Below are 18345 nucleotides of genomic sequence, written 5' to 3'. Positions count from 1 at the left end.
TGAATTACTACATTTTCTCGGTGTACTTAATTATTTGTTGTAATAGATTATTCTAAAAAGATGAATAAAAACTTATTGCAAATTTTTTTATAACGATAATTTTCAGGGTCGGGCTCCGATTTGATGTCCGATTCGGCTTCGGTTTAATGAATGCTGCGGCCCTTGTGTTGACAGCACTGAACTGGACGACTGTTCCTGAGAAATCCGTGTGCCGGATCGAAGCTTCTCCGTAAGTATGCGCCCCTGGTGACTCGAACGTCTGTCATCTATGTAACGTGATAGAAAAAGGTCAAACAAAAAAACAAAAACGTTTGCGTTGTGTGGTTGCTATTAGAAACGCAGGTACCAATTCTTAATAGCTCGTGTGCTCCTAGTATTTTACTCCGTTCTGCCTGGTATGCTGGACTCGAGGCATTCTATTAACCACACCAGTCACCACCATCATAGTTGTCAGATTATTCTCTTGAGTTCCTGCTAGCCTAGGATGCGTGCCATTATATTCGTTTTATCGTGGCATTTTATCGATTTCACACGATAAGCGACGATAAGATTTTAATCTTGGTTCATAGGCCAGCTGTCCAAAAATCTAACAACACCAATCCCAAGTTCCGACTAATTTGGATGTTATTTACTCGCGTTTTAATCTAGTGTCTAGAAAAACATGTTAAATACTTAACGTTTTTAGTTTTTTCTAGTAGTAACGTAATAAATATCATTTATTTATTTACTGAGGAGTGAGGACCGACAGTTTTACTCAAAACGTCCCTCAAATTACATACCTATTTCCTCGTCCTTAAAATAATATTACTGTTGTTATTTACTCGCACTACTGGTATCATCTAGTACAAATAATAAATTACTATGTAGTCAATTAAGGATTATGCAAAGAAGTTTATTTTACATACAGTGTTGTTGACTGTTGTACGAAATTATATCCAAGAGTTTATGGTTGCCTAGTAATTGTACGTTCAGTTTCGACCGAAACATCGGAGTGGATCACGGTCACGGTCATTATTGATTTGCCAGTATAGATGTTTAAAATACTGTTTTGTTTCTACTACAGAATTATGAATTCAATATACGTATTTCTTTTAGGTTGCAACAAGGCGAGGGCCGTATAAGTTCAGGGGAAATTGTAGAGATACCAATAAATATCAACAGTTGTGAAGTAAATTACATCGAGCACGTCGAGTTGATAGTAAACGTTCGCTACAATCGACGAGGGGCGTTACAGATTTACATCACTTCGCCTCAAGGTAACCTCTCGCTTGATATGTTATCCTAGTACTTTTGCTAAGTTGGTTACGTCTGGAAGACGGCTTTTAGCCGAAAAAAATATTGTTATCGGCTACTACGGCCGACCGCCACAGACGCACTGACTGACAGACACAGACATTTCAACTTTTTCATTTGTTACTATTTTTGGTAACACAATACATAGGTTTACAGTAAACGCCTCACGCGCTTGTGTGGCATTAACGGTTATATTACAAAAGTGTTGTTCTTTTATTCACAGGAACCAGAGTACAGCTTTTGAGCTCGCGAGCTAAAGACACGTCCACCAACGGGTTTGTCAACTGGCCGCTTACTTCGGTCGCTACGTGGGGTGAGAATTCTAATGGCGTATGGAAAGTGCATATCCAAGACGAAACTGATGAGCAAAATAGTGGAGAAATTGGACCGATTAGTCTTGTCGTTCATGGAACTCATGATATGCCGGAGCACATGAAATACGGGCCAAGAAAATACTCGCACAGCAACTACCAAGAGGTGTCCGACTACTTCGACGACGTATTTGAAAACTCGAATTCCGATGATAACAGCGTGGTCAATGTACCAGAACAGCATAACACCGAGGAAGTGAACATGAATGATATAGATCCCACAATACTAGCAGAGGTTGAACAGGAACTGCAGAGAATCCACCACGGCATGGTGTACAATAGATCTCCAGGATTGTAAATTATGTAACATAATAATGTATTTAGGTTTATTTATGTGACATTGTGATCTCTATTTAATAAGTGTGATAAGATTATTAGTGAAATGCTTCTGAAACTTATTTAATTAAAACATATCAGTATTAACTACAGTCAGTCATCATGCCCTGTAAATCCTGTAATCAAAATTATTATCTTGTGTGCAACATTGTGATATAAATAAAATTCAGCAAAGATTATTCATAGAACGCCCATTTCATTTTTAGATGAACTTTACTTATCTGAGACTCGATTTTGATGACTAAAAACGCCATCAAACAGTTTTTATTACATTAATATGGTTTAGTTTAGTTAGCTGCCGCTCCCGAATGGCTGAACAAGAATAAGTACTATACTGTGACTATACTATGCTAACTGACATTGCAGCATTGTATTGAATGAATTACGTAGGCCGCCAGCCGCGCGTACTACGTAATCACTCAGACAAGAAAACATCAAGGTACCTGTGATCTATGTTGCCCTGGTAGAAGAGACTCATATTTACGTCATAGTTCGACTGCATGACCGACCAGTCACCCAACACAGCTGTTGACCAATCCTTCCTATAATTTCAGTAGAACCTCTTCTTCGCTTATGTGTTCCTAGTCTTCTCAGATATATTGCAAATGAAAGTCGGAGCATTTGATCCACATTGTTTAGTTCCGGAAGCTTGGCAAATAGATGTCGCTGCATTCTTCGCAGATCTACAAAATATTCGGTTGATAGTGGATGAAATCTCATTTTATTACAAAATTATTATATCACAATTTATTCTACAATTTATTAATATTATTTTTAAGTAAATTATGTATTTTGTTCTTATTAACACAGTGACTCAGAAAATTATTTATCTGTGGTTCCAAGCACAGATTAAAGAGTACGGCACCAAGCAAAACATTTGAAGCGATCGCCTTTGGATTCATGGGCGCCTGGTAAAATTGGTTCCGAGTTTCGATTGGCCGCAATGCCCGTAGCGTTTCATCTTCGTGTTTGCGCCCATGCCACAGATTTGGATGCCCGCATTGTTTTTTTTTATGTGACAGGAGGCAAACGAGCAGACGTTGTTGCCTAGCGCCATCTACAAATCTTTACTAAACTTTTACGTTAGGTGTATGATGCTTTGAATCATCAATAGAGGGCAGGTATGGTTCGTTGTAAACTAAATTGGACTGAAAAATTAAACTGCAAGGTTTATTTACAAAATATATTTATTCAGGTTTTTCAAATAGGCATCATTGTCATTCTTTTAATTACTTATTATTTTAACAATATATTATTATGTTTCTATTTCACTGAGCCCGTATAATTAATTGAGCCATCGACCATGAGGAGAGACATTGTTAACGTCATTTATTTATTTATTTATTGAGGTATACCAACAACATTACATACAAAGTAATTACATGAAAATTGTTAATATTAATTTACTATCAGTCATCAATATAATTCTAAATTTTCTTTCTTTCTACATAACTTATATTAACTTAAGTACATATTCCAATTAAATTAGCGAGAATATAAATGCTAACATAGGTAGTTCTTTTGTGGTAACCTAAAAGAATAATCTGAACACCAAGAAATCTACGCCAAATCACAGTCTAGAGCTTTATTCAACGAATGAAAATTGATCATCATCATCATTTCAGCCATAGGACGTCCACTGCTGAACATAGGCCTCCCCCAATGATTTCCACAATGGCCGATTGGTGGCGGCCTGCATCCATGGAATGAAAATTGTCTGCTTACTATTGCAATAGTGACACTGAGGTACGCTGCATGATTAATTACTAGTCACATACTTAATTGTAAGTCTTCAAGTCAAACAGCCATCGTCACATCAAAACACATTCGTCAATTCCTTTTATTTCGAGGATTTTTCTCACATGAAGGTCCCCAAAATAAAGCTAAAGTGGGGTAACACACTATACAACATATAAATAGAATGCAGGAACTCCAACTTCATTAAAATTAGTCCTAACTACTAACAGTAAAACCTAAATCCCTTAGTTCTTTCACCAGGAAATCATCTTTGTACTTGTCGATCTTCGATATCCACTGTTCCGTAGTGATGACATGCCTGCTATACCCTCCGTATTCAGGAGGGAGGTACTCAGGGTCGATGTGACTGTGGAGGGAAGCCATGTCCGCGTGGAAGAAGAGATGGCTCCAGACTGCTTTAGGGATGAACTGCTTGAACAGGTAGAAGAACTTGTTCATGAACCAGCTGTAGTTGATGATGTGGAGACCGTGCATCGTCAAGGGGAAGGACACCTGGAAATCGTAACGACAAATAAAACAATTGTAATGTATAATTTACACATTATTTGTGTTTAATTGAAGAACATTCTGATCACATTAATTGTACATTGGGTCGTTGGGGAAACATTTGGGTAAACTCCATGGTTTGGGTAAACTCGCACCTATTTCATTTTCTCTTTAGGTTAGAACAGGGGTTCCCAAACTTATTTTGTTTACTGCCCATTTTGAGAATAAATTATTTTTAGCGCACCAATTTGTAGTCGAGAGTCGAGTGCTCAGTCGGTGTCTAAGAGTCCTCCTAGTAGATGAAATTACAAATTGCCTCCCAAGCCTGTAAATAATTTTTTTCTGGGTCTCTTACCTTGAGGCCTGCGCGCCCACTTTGGGAAAGGGTGGGCTAGAAGTTAATCAGTATAATACAGTGCCCATAGCAACAATGTTAGCCACTGCCACCATGTGGACGCCTAGACATAACCACTGCTTTCTCTACCAGGAGCGAAATGTCGTCGAAATTCCAAGAAATTAATTATTCAACTTACCCCCATAAGACTGACAATCTGATGAGCGATGGTCGGCGTGAGGTGCCTCAAATGCCTCAACCCCAGTCCCTCAACATCCACGATGATGGTCACGCCGAGGATCTGCAGCTTCGGCTGCATCACCGCTACCTCGTCCATCAGGAGAGCGCAACGGACCACGTCTATGATAGGAACTGCTTCTGGGTCCCATTTCCCTGAGAAAAAAGATAGGTATGAGTTAAGGCAACGCAACGTGTGACGTCCACTCACAAAGTGGACAGATGACCTCATAAAGATTGAAGGCGCTGGATGCAAGCCGCTGCCAACCAGCCAATCTGGAAATCATTGGGAGAGGACTATGTTCGCCAGTGGAGTGGCTGAGGTGATGATGATGATCAGTTATGGTTATAGGCAATTGATTAGATCTGCATGAACTGCATCCGATCCGAATCCTAGAATGTATATTTGTGTTTTTTATCTGATTAAGTTTTTCGTTGCCGTCTTGATGGATACAAATTGTGCACGTTTGGAGTAAACATAGCTTAGTTATAGAAAGCACTCTTTCATAACAAAGCTGTATTTGCTCCAAGGAATTTCATTTATATCTTTTAGGTTATGGATGCATGCCATGCATACTACACTTAGTATGCATGGCTCCTTATCCTAAAAGATTTATATGAAATTCCTCAACACTCTTTAAACATTTTTATCTCTTTAATTAACTTTATCTTTAAAATTATTCTACTCTACTTTGTAAAGTCGCAAAACGAATGGCAGACCCATTATAAAAGTCATAAACCTCCTCTTCATTAGTCAGTTATTAAAGCATAAACACATTTACCGGTCTAGAGTCAGCCAAAGTCATCAATGACTCGTCAAGTTACATTGCAGACGACGCGAAAATTAAGAAACAAGACATTCTTGACTCGGTTAAAATTACAAGTAATTTTTCCACTACAACCACCGTGAAATGGTGCAACGTGCAACTGCTATGTTGTCAGTATTGATAGAAGGTAAACGCTCTCTTTTAAGGCCGATTTACACGTATTAAGTAGTTAAGTAGGTAACTAAATTGTAACTTAATTTTAAGTGATTTAATTGCATGTAAACAGTTATTAACTAAATTTTAATTTGCAACTTTCTACTAAATTCTGTGTCTACATGCTATTAATCTCTTAAAATTAAGTTACAATTTAGTTAGCTACTTATTACCTACGTGTAAATCAGCCTTTAGAATGGTGCAACGATATTGGGATATTGGCTTGAGACATTCTGTTCTTTAAATAGACTTAAATGTACTTTCTCATACAGTCTATTTTTAGCTTCGTCTGATGCTCTTGATCTATAAAACGATTGCTGTCACTAGAGCATATTATTACGTTCGCGCTCTCTTGATTTCGACTATACGATAATTTTGTGGCACAGTCAGCGTCAATAGATCGTGACACACAAAGTAGCCAAAAAGTTCGAAGCACGCCTCTAAAATTGAAATAAGGTTGTGTTGTCTCCTTTTTGGCCATTTTGGGTGTCAAGAAGTAAGTATTTGATACTGACTGTACTTACGCGCAAGAAGATTTAACACAATCTATACTAATATTATAAATGCGAAAGTAACTCTGTCTGTCTGTCTCTTTTTCACGCCTAAACCACTGAACCGATTTTGATTAAATTTGGCATAAAGATACTTTGAGTCCTGGAAAGGACATAGGATAGTTTTTATCCCGGTTTTTGAAACAAGGACGCGCGCGATAAAGTTTTTCTGTGACAGACAAAATTCCACGCGGGCGAAGCCGCAGGCGGAAAGCTAGTATTATATATGCGAAAGTAACTCTGTCTGTCTGTGTGTATTTATATAACACTAGCTTTTCGCCCGCGGCTTCGCCCGCGTGGAATTTTGTCTGTTACAGAAAAACGATCCTATGTCCTTTCCCGGGACCCAAACTATCTCTATCAAAATCGGTTCTGTGGTTTAGGCGTGAAAGCAAGACAGACAGACGGACACAGTTACTTTCGCATTTATAATATTAGTTTTTTGCACTTTATTGTGAACGTATCACATTATAATTTATATTTTTTGCAACAGACAATAATTATCAAGCAGTCTCTAAAATGTCGTGATTTTTATTTATTATCATTATCAGATCGCACTTTTTTACGATTGGGTCCAATCAAGGTTATATTAAGAAACTGTTCTAACGATTACCAAACTTTTTCTTCCTACTTTAATTTTGTCTTTTCCTTTGGAAGTTGGGTTCAGCCTCTTTAATGTATTATTGTGACACAACGTTTTTGCATACTTCGGTAATTTGCGGTTATTTGACATGTGATGTTATGAGACCGCTAATCTGTAGCCGTGTCTTATTATTACCCCAATAAATCATGTTTTTACATAATGTGGTGTGTTTACATAAACATAAGTGTGATTAAATATCTAGACTTAATTCAATCATACGGATTCTTCTGTATAGTCATAGTCTTAGCCTTAGGTCTTAGCATGGATTCTACCAGAATCATTTTGCGCACTGCTGACTAAACGCGCGTAATTCCGCATCAACTTCTTTCGGCTTCATACTATCCTGGTAGCTGTAACTCACCAAATCTCATAAGTATGATGCGTCCGTTCCGAGGGCTCTCTGGCAAGGTGCCTCCGTAAACTCTCTTGACCTTCTGCAGGCCGAAGGCATCACAGTCGTACAAATACCCGTAGTCGCGCCGAAACTGCTCGTAGCGCACCATCTGAAACATCCTGCGGCGTTATGGGAGCCTGGTACCGTGATATTTAAGGAGGATCATTGTGGATCACAGTGAACCACTTATCATTACTTATCTAGGCGTCTTTGTTAATTTAAAACTAATACAACAATCTGATTGAGAGTAAAAAGTAATAAATAAATACTGTAAAAATTCAATTTATCTATTGTTCTGACTGCGTAGAATATTCAGGCTTATAAACCTGATTTTCCATTCATTGGTCATGTAATTAAATAACTTTTGTACGATCAGTATTAAAGTTACCTTGCCTATGTCACAAAGGTTCTTACATTATATTGCTTGTTTTTGAAGCTCATTATAGGTACGGTTAATTCCAGGGTTTGCTTAGTAGCTTACTCAGCACGAGTAATTCGCGAATCAAAGACTTCCTTGATTCGCAAAATTACCGCATCGAAGCTTCCAATATTATTATGGTTATTAGTTATACTATAGGGATATACACTGTTGTTTGTGAAATGACTCACCAATTTGTGCGCGAGCGCAGGTATAAACCGCCTGCATCGCAGGAACCTGAGCAGATACGCGTCATCGATGCGCCGCGGATTGCATTCTTCTCGTTCTGCAAAAAGTAAATAATACAGGGTGATTTTTCAAACAGTGTCCAAATGTTTAGGAGCGACTCAGAATTACTAACTTAATTGATTTTCGTAAAGACATCTTTTTTTTTTCATTTTTAATTATTTTTATCCGCTGCGTGCGGTCTCAAAATTGGCTCACGTGGATAATTTGTTTCGTTCATAGAAAAATACACGCACACACTGTAAACTGCAAAGCTTAATAATAATAGACATAATGGTGAGCGAAAATAAGCAATAACCTTTAAAACTTAAGATAATGGGCACCTGCGAATTTTTCGAAAAGGGATTTTTTTTCTGCGGTATATACCACGATTAAAAATAATTAAAATAAAGAAAATTTTTGGATACTGATTACAATGTCACCCTGTATAATTTGTGGATGTGACTTTGGTTTGATCTTGACTTAGAAAAAAAAATTCAACAGCACAGTAACAATACGAGGTGACACCTTTCCATACAAATCATAGCCCTACTGTCTGGTCCTACCAGCAATGCCAATCGTGCACGCACATCTGGGGGCACGGCAGTGCCCCCACCAAGTCGAGCAAAAAAGCGGCACGGCCGTACCATCCTTTTCTCGAAGCAATTCAGGCCATTTTCGACCGCCTGTAACTTCGTTGTGGATAAAACTAGAAGGCTGAATTTTCATTAGCTATGCAGGCATTGTAAAGACACGGTATATTTAAAATTTCATTCAATTTGAACCAGTAGTTTAAGAATTATAACGGGTCAAAGTTACTTAATTTTGTCACTCACTGACTGACTCACTGACTCACTGACTCACTGACTCACCGATCATCAAAACTCTAAGGCACTTCTAGCAGACCTAGAAGCTTCAAATTTGGAATATAAGTAGTGTTTGGTGTATGAATCAAGGAAAAACTAAAATATTTGGGGGCACGGTAGTGCAACCGCCAAGTCGAGTAAAATTTTTCAATTTCGGTCCAGTTTTCTAGATACATAACTGCTGTCTACAAAATACAAAAAGAAATGATATTTGGGGGCACGGTAGTGCAACCGCCAAGTCGAGTAAAATTTTTCAATTTCGGTCCAGTTTTCTAGATACATAACTGCTGTCTACAAAATACAAAAAGAAATGAGATCCCATCAAAAACAATACTTGTCAAAAAAACCAAGTCTCGCAACTCAGTTGTTCTACGGTAAAAAGTTGTGAGATCCATGTAATACCAAGTCCAGGCCAGGAAATCTTTAACGTTTTACATAAATATATTGACTTGGCCATCGCATGAAAACACGTGTAAATTAAATTATTTAGTGCGATGGCCAAGTCAATAATTTATGTAAAACGTTAAAGATTTCCTGGCCTGGACATGGATCTCACAACTTTTTACCGTAGAACAACTGAGTTGCGAGACTTGGTTTTTTTGACAAGTATTGTTTTTGATGGGATTTCCATTTACTACTTAGTATTGTTCGCTGCCACTGTGCAGGTTACTGATTACAATCATTATTAACCACGCCGTGGCATGCTGATTTCTTATTGTAATGACTATGATTCGCTTTGTTTTGAACCTTCTCAGTCAGGTCAGAACCAATTCTTTGTGGTTTTTATTTACTCACAGTTCTTGACAACTATACTTTTCAGTCCATTAGCATAATAAATCAGCATTGAACCATGCCCATTTTTCCAATATACTCGTAAATGTCTATACGTGTAGCAGCTCTGTGTGTTATCTTTTTATGCCTATGTAATGTATTATACCTATTTAGACGAAAATTGGCATAATAATAGATAAAAGGTTCAGACTCAGTGAAAAACATAGGATAGTTTTTGTCTCGGTTTTTGACAAGGACACGAAATTGGAAAAGTCTTTCTGTGACAGACCGAAATTTATGTGGGTGAAGCCTTGGACAAAATTAAATAAAAATATAGGAAAATGTCAATATTCGCTTCCACCTTTGGCCTGATCATTAATCTCCTTCAGGTGAGATGCAAGCCAAGAGCTTCTTCGTTGTGGATAAAAATGTATCATTTTGAATGTAGTTTAATGCACCTATTAAGGACACAGTCTAGTCTATGCATCTAAAAATATGCTTTGATGGCAAAACCAATCTCAAGGCAGTGCATTCGAGACGTCCCGCTCACTGCAACTATGCGCGCGCCGGTAGTAACTGACTTACGAAATACATAATCTACACTTGCTATTAGCTAAAACCAGTACAAAAACATGTCAATTTACACCTTGTTACTTTGGGATAAGAACTTAAAGGTGATGGAATATTTATGCACAGCTATGCAGGTATGACGAGAGATATGCTATAATTTTAAGTTTGATCACAGTTATTGCTAAGGCTGAGTTGCACCAACTAACTTTAACCGTGACTATAACGATAACCGGTGTATTTAGTGTGGAGTTTGACAGATTTTTGACGTTTGTTAGAGTCAAAGTAAGATGGCATAACCCAGCCTTAAGAGTAGTAAATCTTGCAGATACTTCTGTCTTATGTAGTTCTTAGAACCTACATATTTAGAAGTTTGGAACCTACGAGTAGGTAAAGTTATATTAGGTAAAGTTATACGTGTTTTCAGCTGTTACTATTTGCCAATTACTTTACACCACAAAATAAAAGTTTTATTAAACGAAGAAAGCTCAATAAATGGTAATGTTTAGAAAACCAGTTATAAACAAACAAGTGCACGGGCTTCTACGTGTTATGTTTTATTTTATTACCATAAATCAAAGACCGAAGCTCCTCAATCCTCTTGCTCCTCGTGCCAGGGTCCTCATTGCAGTTCCTTCTGGCCAGCTCCTCAAAATCCTGGTCTTCGAACCGGCTCACTTCGGCCTGGAATGCGATCTCGATGAACGACATCCTGAAAGTAAATTTAGTCTAATAAACACCTTAATACAGTTATAGCATTTTTATTTTACATTTTAAATTAATTTATGAAATCTAGGCGCAGACCATCGATTTTTTGTCGGCCGATAGTTTAATCGGGCAGTTGATCAGTATGGGCATGTATGGAAGTGCGCACATTAAAACCGGCCCCAACTATCGGCCAACTAAAAATCGGTGGTCTGCGCCTAGTCGAAAACTTTAAAAAAATTGCCTTAGATGGGAATTGAATCCCAGACTGCTCTAACGCTGAGCTACGACGTTAGGTACCTAAACAGATCGACTTTTTCAAGTTTTAAAATAACCTCTTATGTATTAAAAACAAGAGTTACACGTTCGATTTTCCTGTTTGAATTGTATTACCAACTTATTTGGGTCAATTTTCTCGCTCGATATCTTTTAATGCTTTATCTCTAATCTGTATCCATTGGTCTCCATTAACAAATTAAAGTTATTACTTTGTACTCAAGCAAATCAAAACCTTACAGTAGATTAGGAGATAAAAGTAGTATGGTGGCAGTAGTAACAACTAGTTCACCGTAAAATTGGTTTCTTGCGGTTGCCCTGCTTTAAACAACCGTTCTTTTACCATCGTAAATGTTAAAAGATATAATCTTTTGTAATCCAAGGGATAGTAAAAGATTGTTTGATCATAGCTCTAGATGAGCATGCTTGTGCATTGTGCATGTCTATAGTTAATAGAAACTGGCCATCTTAAAATTAAATAAGGTCGTATAACTTCGCTTTCAATGTAGACAATGTTGACTCTACATCTATAGTGATTTGCGTAAACCTGTCTTAGTAGATTACTAATATTTACTAATACACTTTATGTAAAAAATCGCTAATTGCTGGCGTCTATTGACGTAGACTAATTCCACGTTTTTGTAACAAACTAGGTATCTTACGCGCACTGTCACTATCACTAAAGACATTGTTTTCCTCACAACCATGAGAAATACGTGAGAATTTAGTTCAATCTACTCTACAATCAATTCCTCTGTGGTTGAGAATTCCGGGTATAGCTTGTTTCCACCTACGGAAAAATTATCACTTTCCATGAAGTGAAATACAGGCCAAAAGCTTCTTTGTACAACAAAACGAAATTTTCATTTAATTTCGATCGATCGATCTGGATATTAATGGAAAGATACTTTTTATTCTCTCTAGGTTTGCAAATTTTGATGTATCTATTACAAATGCTATCTATTATAAACTAGGGACTATTCCCACCTCTCATTCCCACCCCTGCAACTCCTGTGTAGCGATCTACAGCTTGACCGCCATAAATACTTACCCAACCAATGAAGGTAAAGTTTGTCCCGGGGGAAAGTTAAACTGTCATTGGACCCGCAATGAAATTAATCAGAAGAACATAGGAGGAGTTCGAAATTAAGGTTATGCATTTATATGCTAGTGTACAGTGTGTAGGTTGATGTGCTGACGTCTGTCAGTAACTCGCAGCGTCCAAAGTTTAACGTTGACAGTTTGGAGTTAACGGTCCGGATCTCAAGATTGTTGTCATGAATAGTAATGAATGACATAGCATTGTTTTGCTACTGGTTTATGAGAATTATGAGGCACAGACTACAAGTCGTATACGTATGATGTTTTGTCTTTTACTCATAGTGACTAGTCCAGTCAATAAAGCATTATAGATGGAAAACTGTAGAACACAATTTCTGACTTCAGGACTTTATTTAGACTAGTTAGGAGGTGAACATAGCAAAAGTCCCCGCCCTTAGCCCTTGAGCCGGCGGGGAGAGGGGGGTTTAAAGGTGCCACTTTTCGGTTTTTCGCTTAATCCTCGAAAACTATGAGTCCTAGTGACATGACTACTATGAACCAAAAAAAGCATATTCAATTTGCTACAGGTGAGATAGTCAAGTTTTTCTATAAATTGTATAGTTTTCGCGGCATCTGCTCTAGAAGGTCTGTAATATTGGAAATTTTATTTTTGTCTTACATGTTCCCATCTGGAGAAAATCGACTAAATCAACATTGAGCAATCATTCAAGACATGCAGGAGCATGTTAAGCTTAGTTCCAGGGACGGGACTGCACCGTGCGTATATTTAGACAAACCACTTTGAGCCACTTTTGACTGCTCATCACTCAAAAACTATCATGCATTAACACTTCAAATTTGGCTCATGTGTTGAGACTTGCAAGATATACATAAGCTTCAAATTTCATAAATATGCCTCAAACGGTTCTTTAGGTATTGACGTCCAAAAATCTACATGTCTGACCTATAGACCAAATTCTAACCACTTCCAGATGACCTCGAAGGTTCAAAGGACAATGGGCAAAATGGTACCCGGCTCCAATAGATATGAGTCTAGTATCGTTTGAAAGGTCTTACCAAGATGAACAACTTTTGCTATGACCACCAGCCTCAGATCTGGTTGTGTACGAATATATTCATACTTTTTTGCAGAATGGTACCCGGCTCCAATAGTTAAGTTTGTAGTGTCATTTGAAAGGTCTTACCAAGACGAACAACATTTACTATGGCCACCAGCCTCAGATCTGGTTGCGTTCGAAGATAAAGATACTTTTTGTGTAACCTAAGTGTCATACAGTATAAAGGGGGACGCGCTCGGGGCAGGGCACCGACGAGATGGTCGGACGCGGTGAGGAAGACGGTGGGCGGGAGTTTGCATCGTGCGGTCCACACAGCTTATGACCGCAGTCTGTGGAGGAACACTATCTGTGGTCGCGATCCTCATCAGTGAGGGACCGAGGAAGAAGAAGAAGAAGTATCATACGTGTCCATCGTATGGTACTTAGGTTATGCGAGGCAGGAAGGGTTTACTGCTCCAACATCCTTCCTTAACTCTATAATTATTGATGGGGATAGTTGTGAAATAAATATTTTTATTTAAAGAAGTACTACCCCCATTAATAAAAAGTTACACCTAGGAAGAACCTTGGATTCAAATGACATTTCCATACCAAATGACAATTTAAGCCAGAGTTCAACTAGGGTGTAACTTTTATTAATAAAGGGGTTAAAGTTTTATTACTTCTTAAGGGTTTTATGATGGGTTGCTAAAGCGAATAAACCCACAAGACCCAATAAGTCCAGCCACAAGATGGACCGACGACCTCATAAAGGTAGCGGGAAGGCGCTGGATGCAGGCCGCCACCAACCGGCCATTGTGGAAATCATTGGGGGAGGCCTATGTTCAACTGGACGTCCTATGGCTAAAATGATCATGATGATGATGATGAAAGCGAATAAAGGGCTAATAGCTTGGGTAGTTCATCGTAGGTATAATCCTTTCCTTTTCAATGCTTCTTTTAGTTATATTAATAGATTGTAGTCATAATACATACTCGTATACATGGATGATTGTGTTATACTTTCATTATAATACTTAGTGGAATTACTGCTTTCAAAACGTGAATTAGAACTGGCCCCATAGCAGACATTTTCCTACATCTAAAGGCCTTTTAAAATATATATTGGTTATGGCTATTGGAGCGGGTACCACTTTCCATACATTTGTGCCCATCATCCTTTGGCATCCAGAAAGGTAGTTATGTAAATACAAAGGAACAAATAAAAAACCAGTAAATTTTAACATTTCATAGGTGATAGATAGATTTTAGTGTTCTAAATGTCGATTTTTGAACGTCAATACCTAAATAACCGTTTGAGGTATATTTATGAAATTTGAAGCTGATGTTTATCTTGCAAGTCTCATTACATGAGCCAAATTAGAAGTGTTAATGCACAGTAGTTTTTTAATGATGAGAAGTCAAAAGTGGCTCCAATTGGTTCGTCTAAATATACGCACGGTTCAGTCCCCTCCCTGGAACTAGGCTTAACATGCTCCTGCATGTCCATAGTGTTTGCTCAATGTTGATTTATTCGATTTTCTCCTGATAAGAACATGTAAGACAAAAATAAAATTTCCCATTTTACAGACCTTCTAGAGCAGATGCCGCAAAAACTATACAAGATATAGAAAAACTTGACGGTCTCGCCTGTAGCAAATTGAATAAGCTTTGTTTGGTTCATAGTAGTCATGTCACTAGGACGCATAGTTTCCGAGGATTAAGCGAAAAACCGAAAAGTGGTACCTTTAAACCCCCCTCTCCCCGCCGGCTCAAGGGCTAAGGGCGGGGACTTTTGCTATGTTCACCACCTAACCAGGCTAAATAAAGTCCCGAGGTCAGAAATTGTGTACCACGGATTTCTCTCTACACCGTCGTTAAGGCATTCATTGACTGGACTAGACGTCAATGGCGGGTTAGTTTAATATTAGGTAGTAAGTTAGCATTATTTTGAACCTATTCTATAAGTTTTCTCAATAAAACACTGTTTATAGGGAGGCTGCTCTTTGATTATACCACAGAATAATAATAAGATTATACCTACTACACGCATTCAATAGATTTTCTTTAACTGTGTTTTTCTTAAATTTCTGCCCACTGTCCAGATAATAGGCTAAACATTATCTTTATTGCTAGAATGTAGATCTAATTATGAAATTACTGTTACGCAATTTAACATCATTATAACCAAGGACATCTAATTTAAACTGTATGTAGAGTCATTAATCTTTTAGCAAAGATTTTCAACACACATTTAATTACCTACGATGCGATTATGTTGTAATCGTGAACGTTAATTAATATACTTGTATACTATCATTTATAGTCCAGTTTCCAGTCTGTGGAAAGGACAAAAGCTGAGAAGAGATTTATAATTTAACTAGCTTTCCGCCCGCGGCTTCGCCCGCGTGGAATTTTGTCTGTCACAGAAAAACTTTATCGCGCGCGTCCCTGTTTCAAAAACCGGGATAAAAACTATCCTATGTTCTTTCCCGGGACTCAAACTATCTCTATGCCAAATTTCATCAAAATCGGTTGCGAGGTTTAAGCGGGAAAGCGTAACAGACAGACAGACAGACAGAGTTACTTTCGCATTTATAATATTAGTTGGGAAGTTGGGATAAATCAATTATGAATCGACAAAATTCCATTCCCGAAATCCTGTTTAAAGTCAAGTTTCATCTTCAATAATCGGCGAAAGCTGTTCCAAAAATGCCAAGTGAAAAAAGATTCATCGATTTATCGGAGAAATTGCAGTACCGTTGGTTGATGCAACCTTCGTTTAAGATTCACTTGAAAACCAATTATGGTTGGTCCGAAAATTACCGACGAAGGGTTTCGGCTTTCGAATTTTAATCAATCTGGTACCTTGACCCTGAGTTAAATGAAGAGTTATGGAAATAACGCCTTTGATTATATTATCATACGTAGGTTAGTATACCTTTCTTACGTTCGTTCGTCCGTAAAGACGTCCACTGCTGGACAAAGGCCTCCCCCAAGGTGTTCCACAATAACCGGTCCTGCGCCGCCCGTCCTTCCCTATGTAAGTTAAAGGATTTGCCACAGGATAAGTTCCAACTGGACTGGTTCCAAGTTCCACTAGGTGGACCGACGATCTGGTGAAGGTCGCGGGATGTCCCTGGATGCGAGCGGCGCAGGACCGGTCTTCGTGGAAATCCTTGGGAGAGGCCTTTGTCCAGCAGTGGACGTCTTTCGGCTGAAACGAACGAAGTTCCAACTGATGCGGGCTGCGTTCGCTTTGACCTGACCGCAGAACACATCCAGTGTGGCAAATCCTTCATAGTACTTAATTATTAAGGCGGTGCATAATTAAGAGTATATTGTCTCTGCTTGACACTGGTCAATGTAATGACTGATAGACAATTTCGACTGGCATTAAGGTCGCCATTTGTGTTTTTACGTGCTAAAAAACCCCACTCGTCTGACCAGAGTGTGGGGAGTATTGGGCACAAATTCGTACATTATTCATGCTGTTTGTTTCCTTAATAAAGAAAAATAAAATTATTATCTATAGGCCAAATCCTTCATTCGCCCTTGTAGTGGAGACTAATGACCTGCTGGATAATGATCACGATGTTGCAAGAATGAGTAGAATGTAAATAAATATGTTCTGTTGTCAACACAGTACAAACTTTGGACTATGTTGACAGCAAATTGTTGTCGACGTTTTCCGCAGGAAGAAGCTAGTTAAAAAGACAAGCACCGTAGAATTCGGATATGTCGTCATACGATGGTATAATGACATACCTACCGATTATTCAAATTGTATACTATACAATACACATGTAGGTCTTTGCCAAAAAGTTTGTAATAAGTGCCTAATTCCGTGATTGCTTGAGGAAAATTATTAAATGCATCTGCTACATTATTTTTATTTGCAATTCATAATCAGTGTGATATCATTGATTTTGTTTGCACACGTCTTTATTTTACTAGAGGCAGTTTCCTAAATTCGATTCTTTGTCAGATTATTTCCATATTGGCTCGTTTTGTTACGTCAGGCAAAAATATACCTTCACATTCTTCACAACCATTTACTTCGTTACTATGTATTTTACTTGATTTCCCAATTTATTATTTCTGTAAAACGTTTTATGTATTATCTGCCAAAGGTCGACAGTATTGTGTTATTTGTTTATCTTATCAAATTTATGTTAGGTTTACTGTGCGTCGCACTAAATGTTTATCTCTTTGTGTAGGCTACCTACTGTTTATACCAATAAATAAATATTGCAATAACACATCATATAAGCCACGAACACAACAATTGTAAGCTGTGTACTTACTTAAGTAAATAATGATTACCACACAAAAATTGATCATTAAGAAATACAAAAGTTAGGCAAGGAATAAAGGTAAGTTTTTGATTTAATATTGAAAAAATATTGAAATCGCTGAAATAATCCATACTTTTCAAGACTCATGTTTCTATTTCAAAATGTATTAGCTACCTACTTAATTATTTTATTTTATTTTAGGTACAAACCTTAATGCTCCAAACATTCAGTCCAAACACACACCAACACTTGATACAATTTGACTCCATTAATTTGAAATCGATATCAATTCATCACTATTATACTAATCTTGATTTATTGTCACTTTTTTCACATCCATTATTTTTATATTTACACAAGCTACATTATTGATAGTTTTTGTAATATTAGATCTAAGGTAAATAAGAGCTATTTTGTTTATAAATAAAGTGAATTTTAACGTGCGTGCGCGCAGCGTGGACAGCGCAATGACAGTGGGAGCCAAGATAACCGCAGCGAAGTAGATTTTAATACGGTGCAGTAACTTTTTTGTTGTTTTTGTTGAACGCGTAACCGTTCGCTTTTCCCAAATTTTCTATCGTTTTTTGTTTATTGGCAAGTATTTTGTTCGGATAGAGAGTGATGCAAGATATCATTGAGTTACAGAAAGAAAGTTTATCAATGAGAGAATAGGTCAATGAAGAGAAGTGATACATGATGCTTTTTTTCATAGATTGAACATTTAGTTCACTTTTAAT

At 37.7% G+C, this 18345-nt stretch overlaps 2 protein-coding genes across 2 annotated transcripts in view; one reads left to right on the top strand and one right to left on the bottom strand.

The window, feature by feature from the left end:
* The window catches only part of LOC135079176 (neuroendocrine convertase 1-like), a 32495-nt gene extending 30307 nt beyond the window's left edge, over positions 1-2188 (top strand). The window contains exons 12-14 of the mRNA XM_063973765.1: positions 107-229; positions 1096-1256; positions 1517-2188. Of these exons, the coding sequence (XP_063829835.1) occupies positions 107-229; positions 1096-1256; positions 1517-1962 (730 nt within the window). The 3' untranslated portion in view covers positions 1963-2188. The remainder of the gene's footprint in view (positions 1-106; positions 230-1095; positions 1257-1516) is intronic.
* A 981-nt stretch (positions 2189-3169) lies between these two features.
* LOC135079442 (clavesin-1-like) lies at positions 3170-18097 on the bottom strand. The gene is made up of 6 exons (XM_063974106.1): positions 17818-18097; positions 10800-10942; positions 7993-8087; positions 7351-7492; positions 4778-4971; positions 3170-4250 (listed from the first exon to the last, which is right to left on the bottom strand). Exons 1-6 carry the CDS (start codon positions 17832-17834, stop codon positions 3954-3956), a joined length of 888 nt encoding a protein of 295 aa, XP_063830176.1. The 5' UTR covers positions 17835-18097; the 3' UTR covers positions 3170-3953.
* Positions 18098-18345: the final 248 nt, after the last annotated feature.

Source organism: Ostrinia nubilalis, chromosome 16 (genome assembly GCF_963855985.1).
Source record: "Ostrinia nubilalis chromosome 16, ilOstNubi1.1, whole genome shotgun sequence".
Classification (NCBI taxonomy): Eukaryota; Metazoa; Arthropoda; class Insecta; order Lepidoptera; family Crambidae; genus Ostrinia; species Ostrinia nubilalis.
The sequence above is the reverse complement of the archived record's forward strand: the minus strand, read 5'-3'. Positions and strand labels throughout refer to the sequence as shown.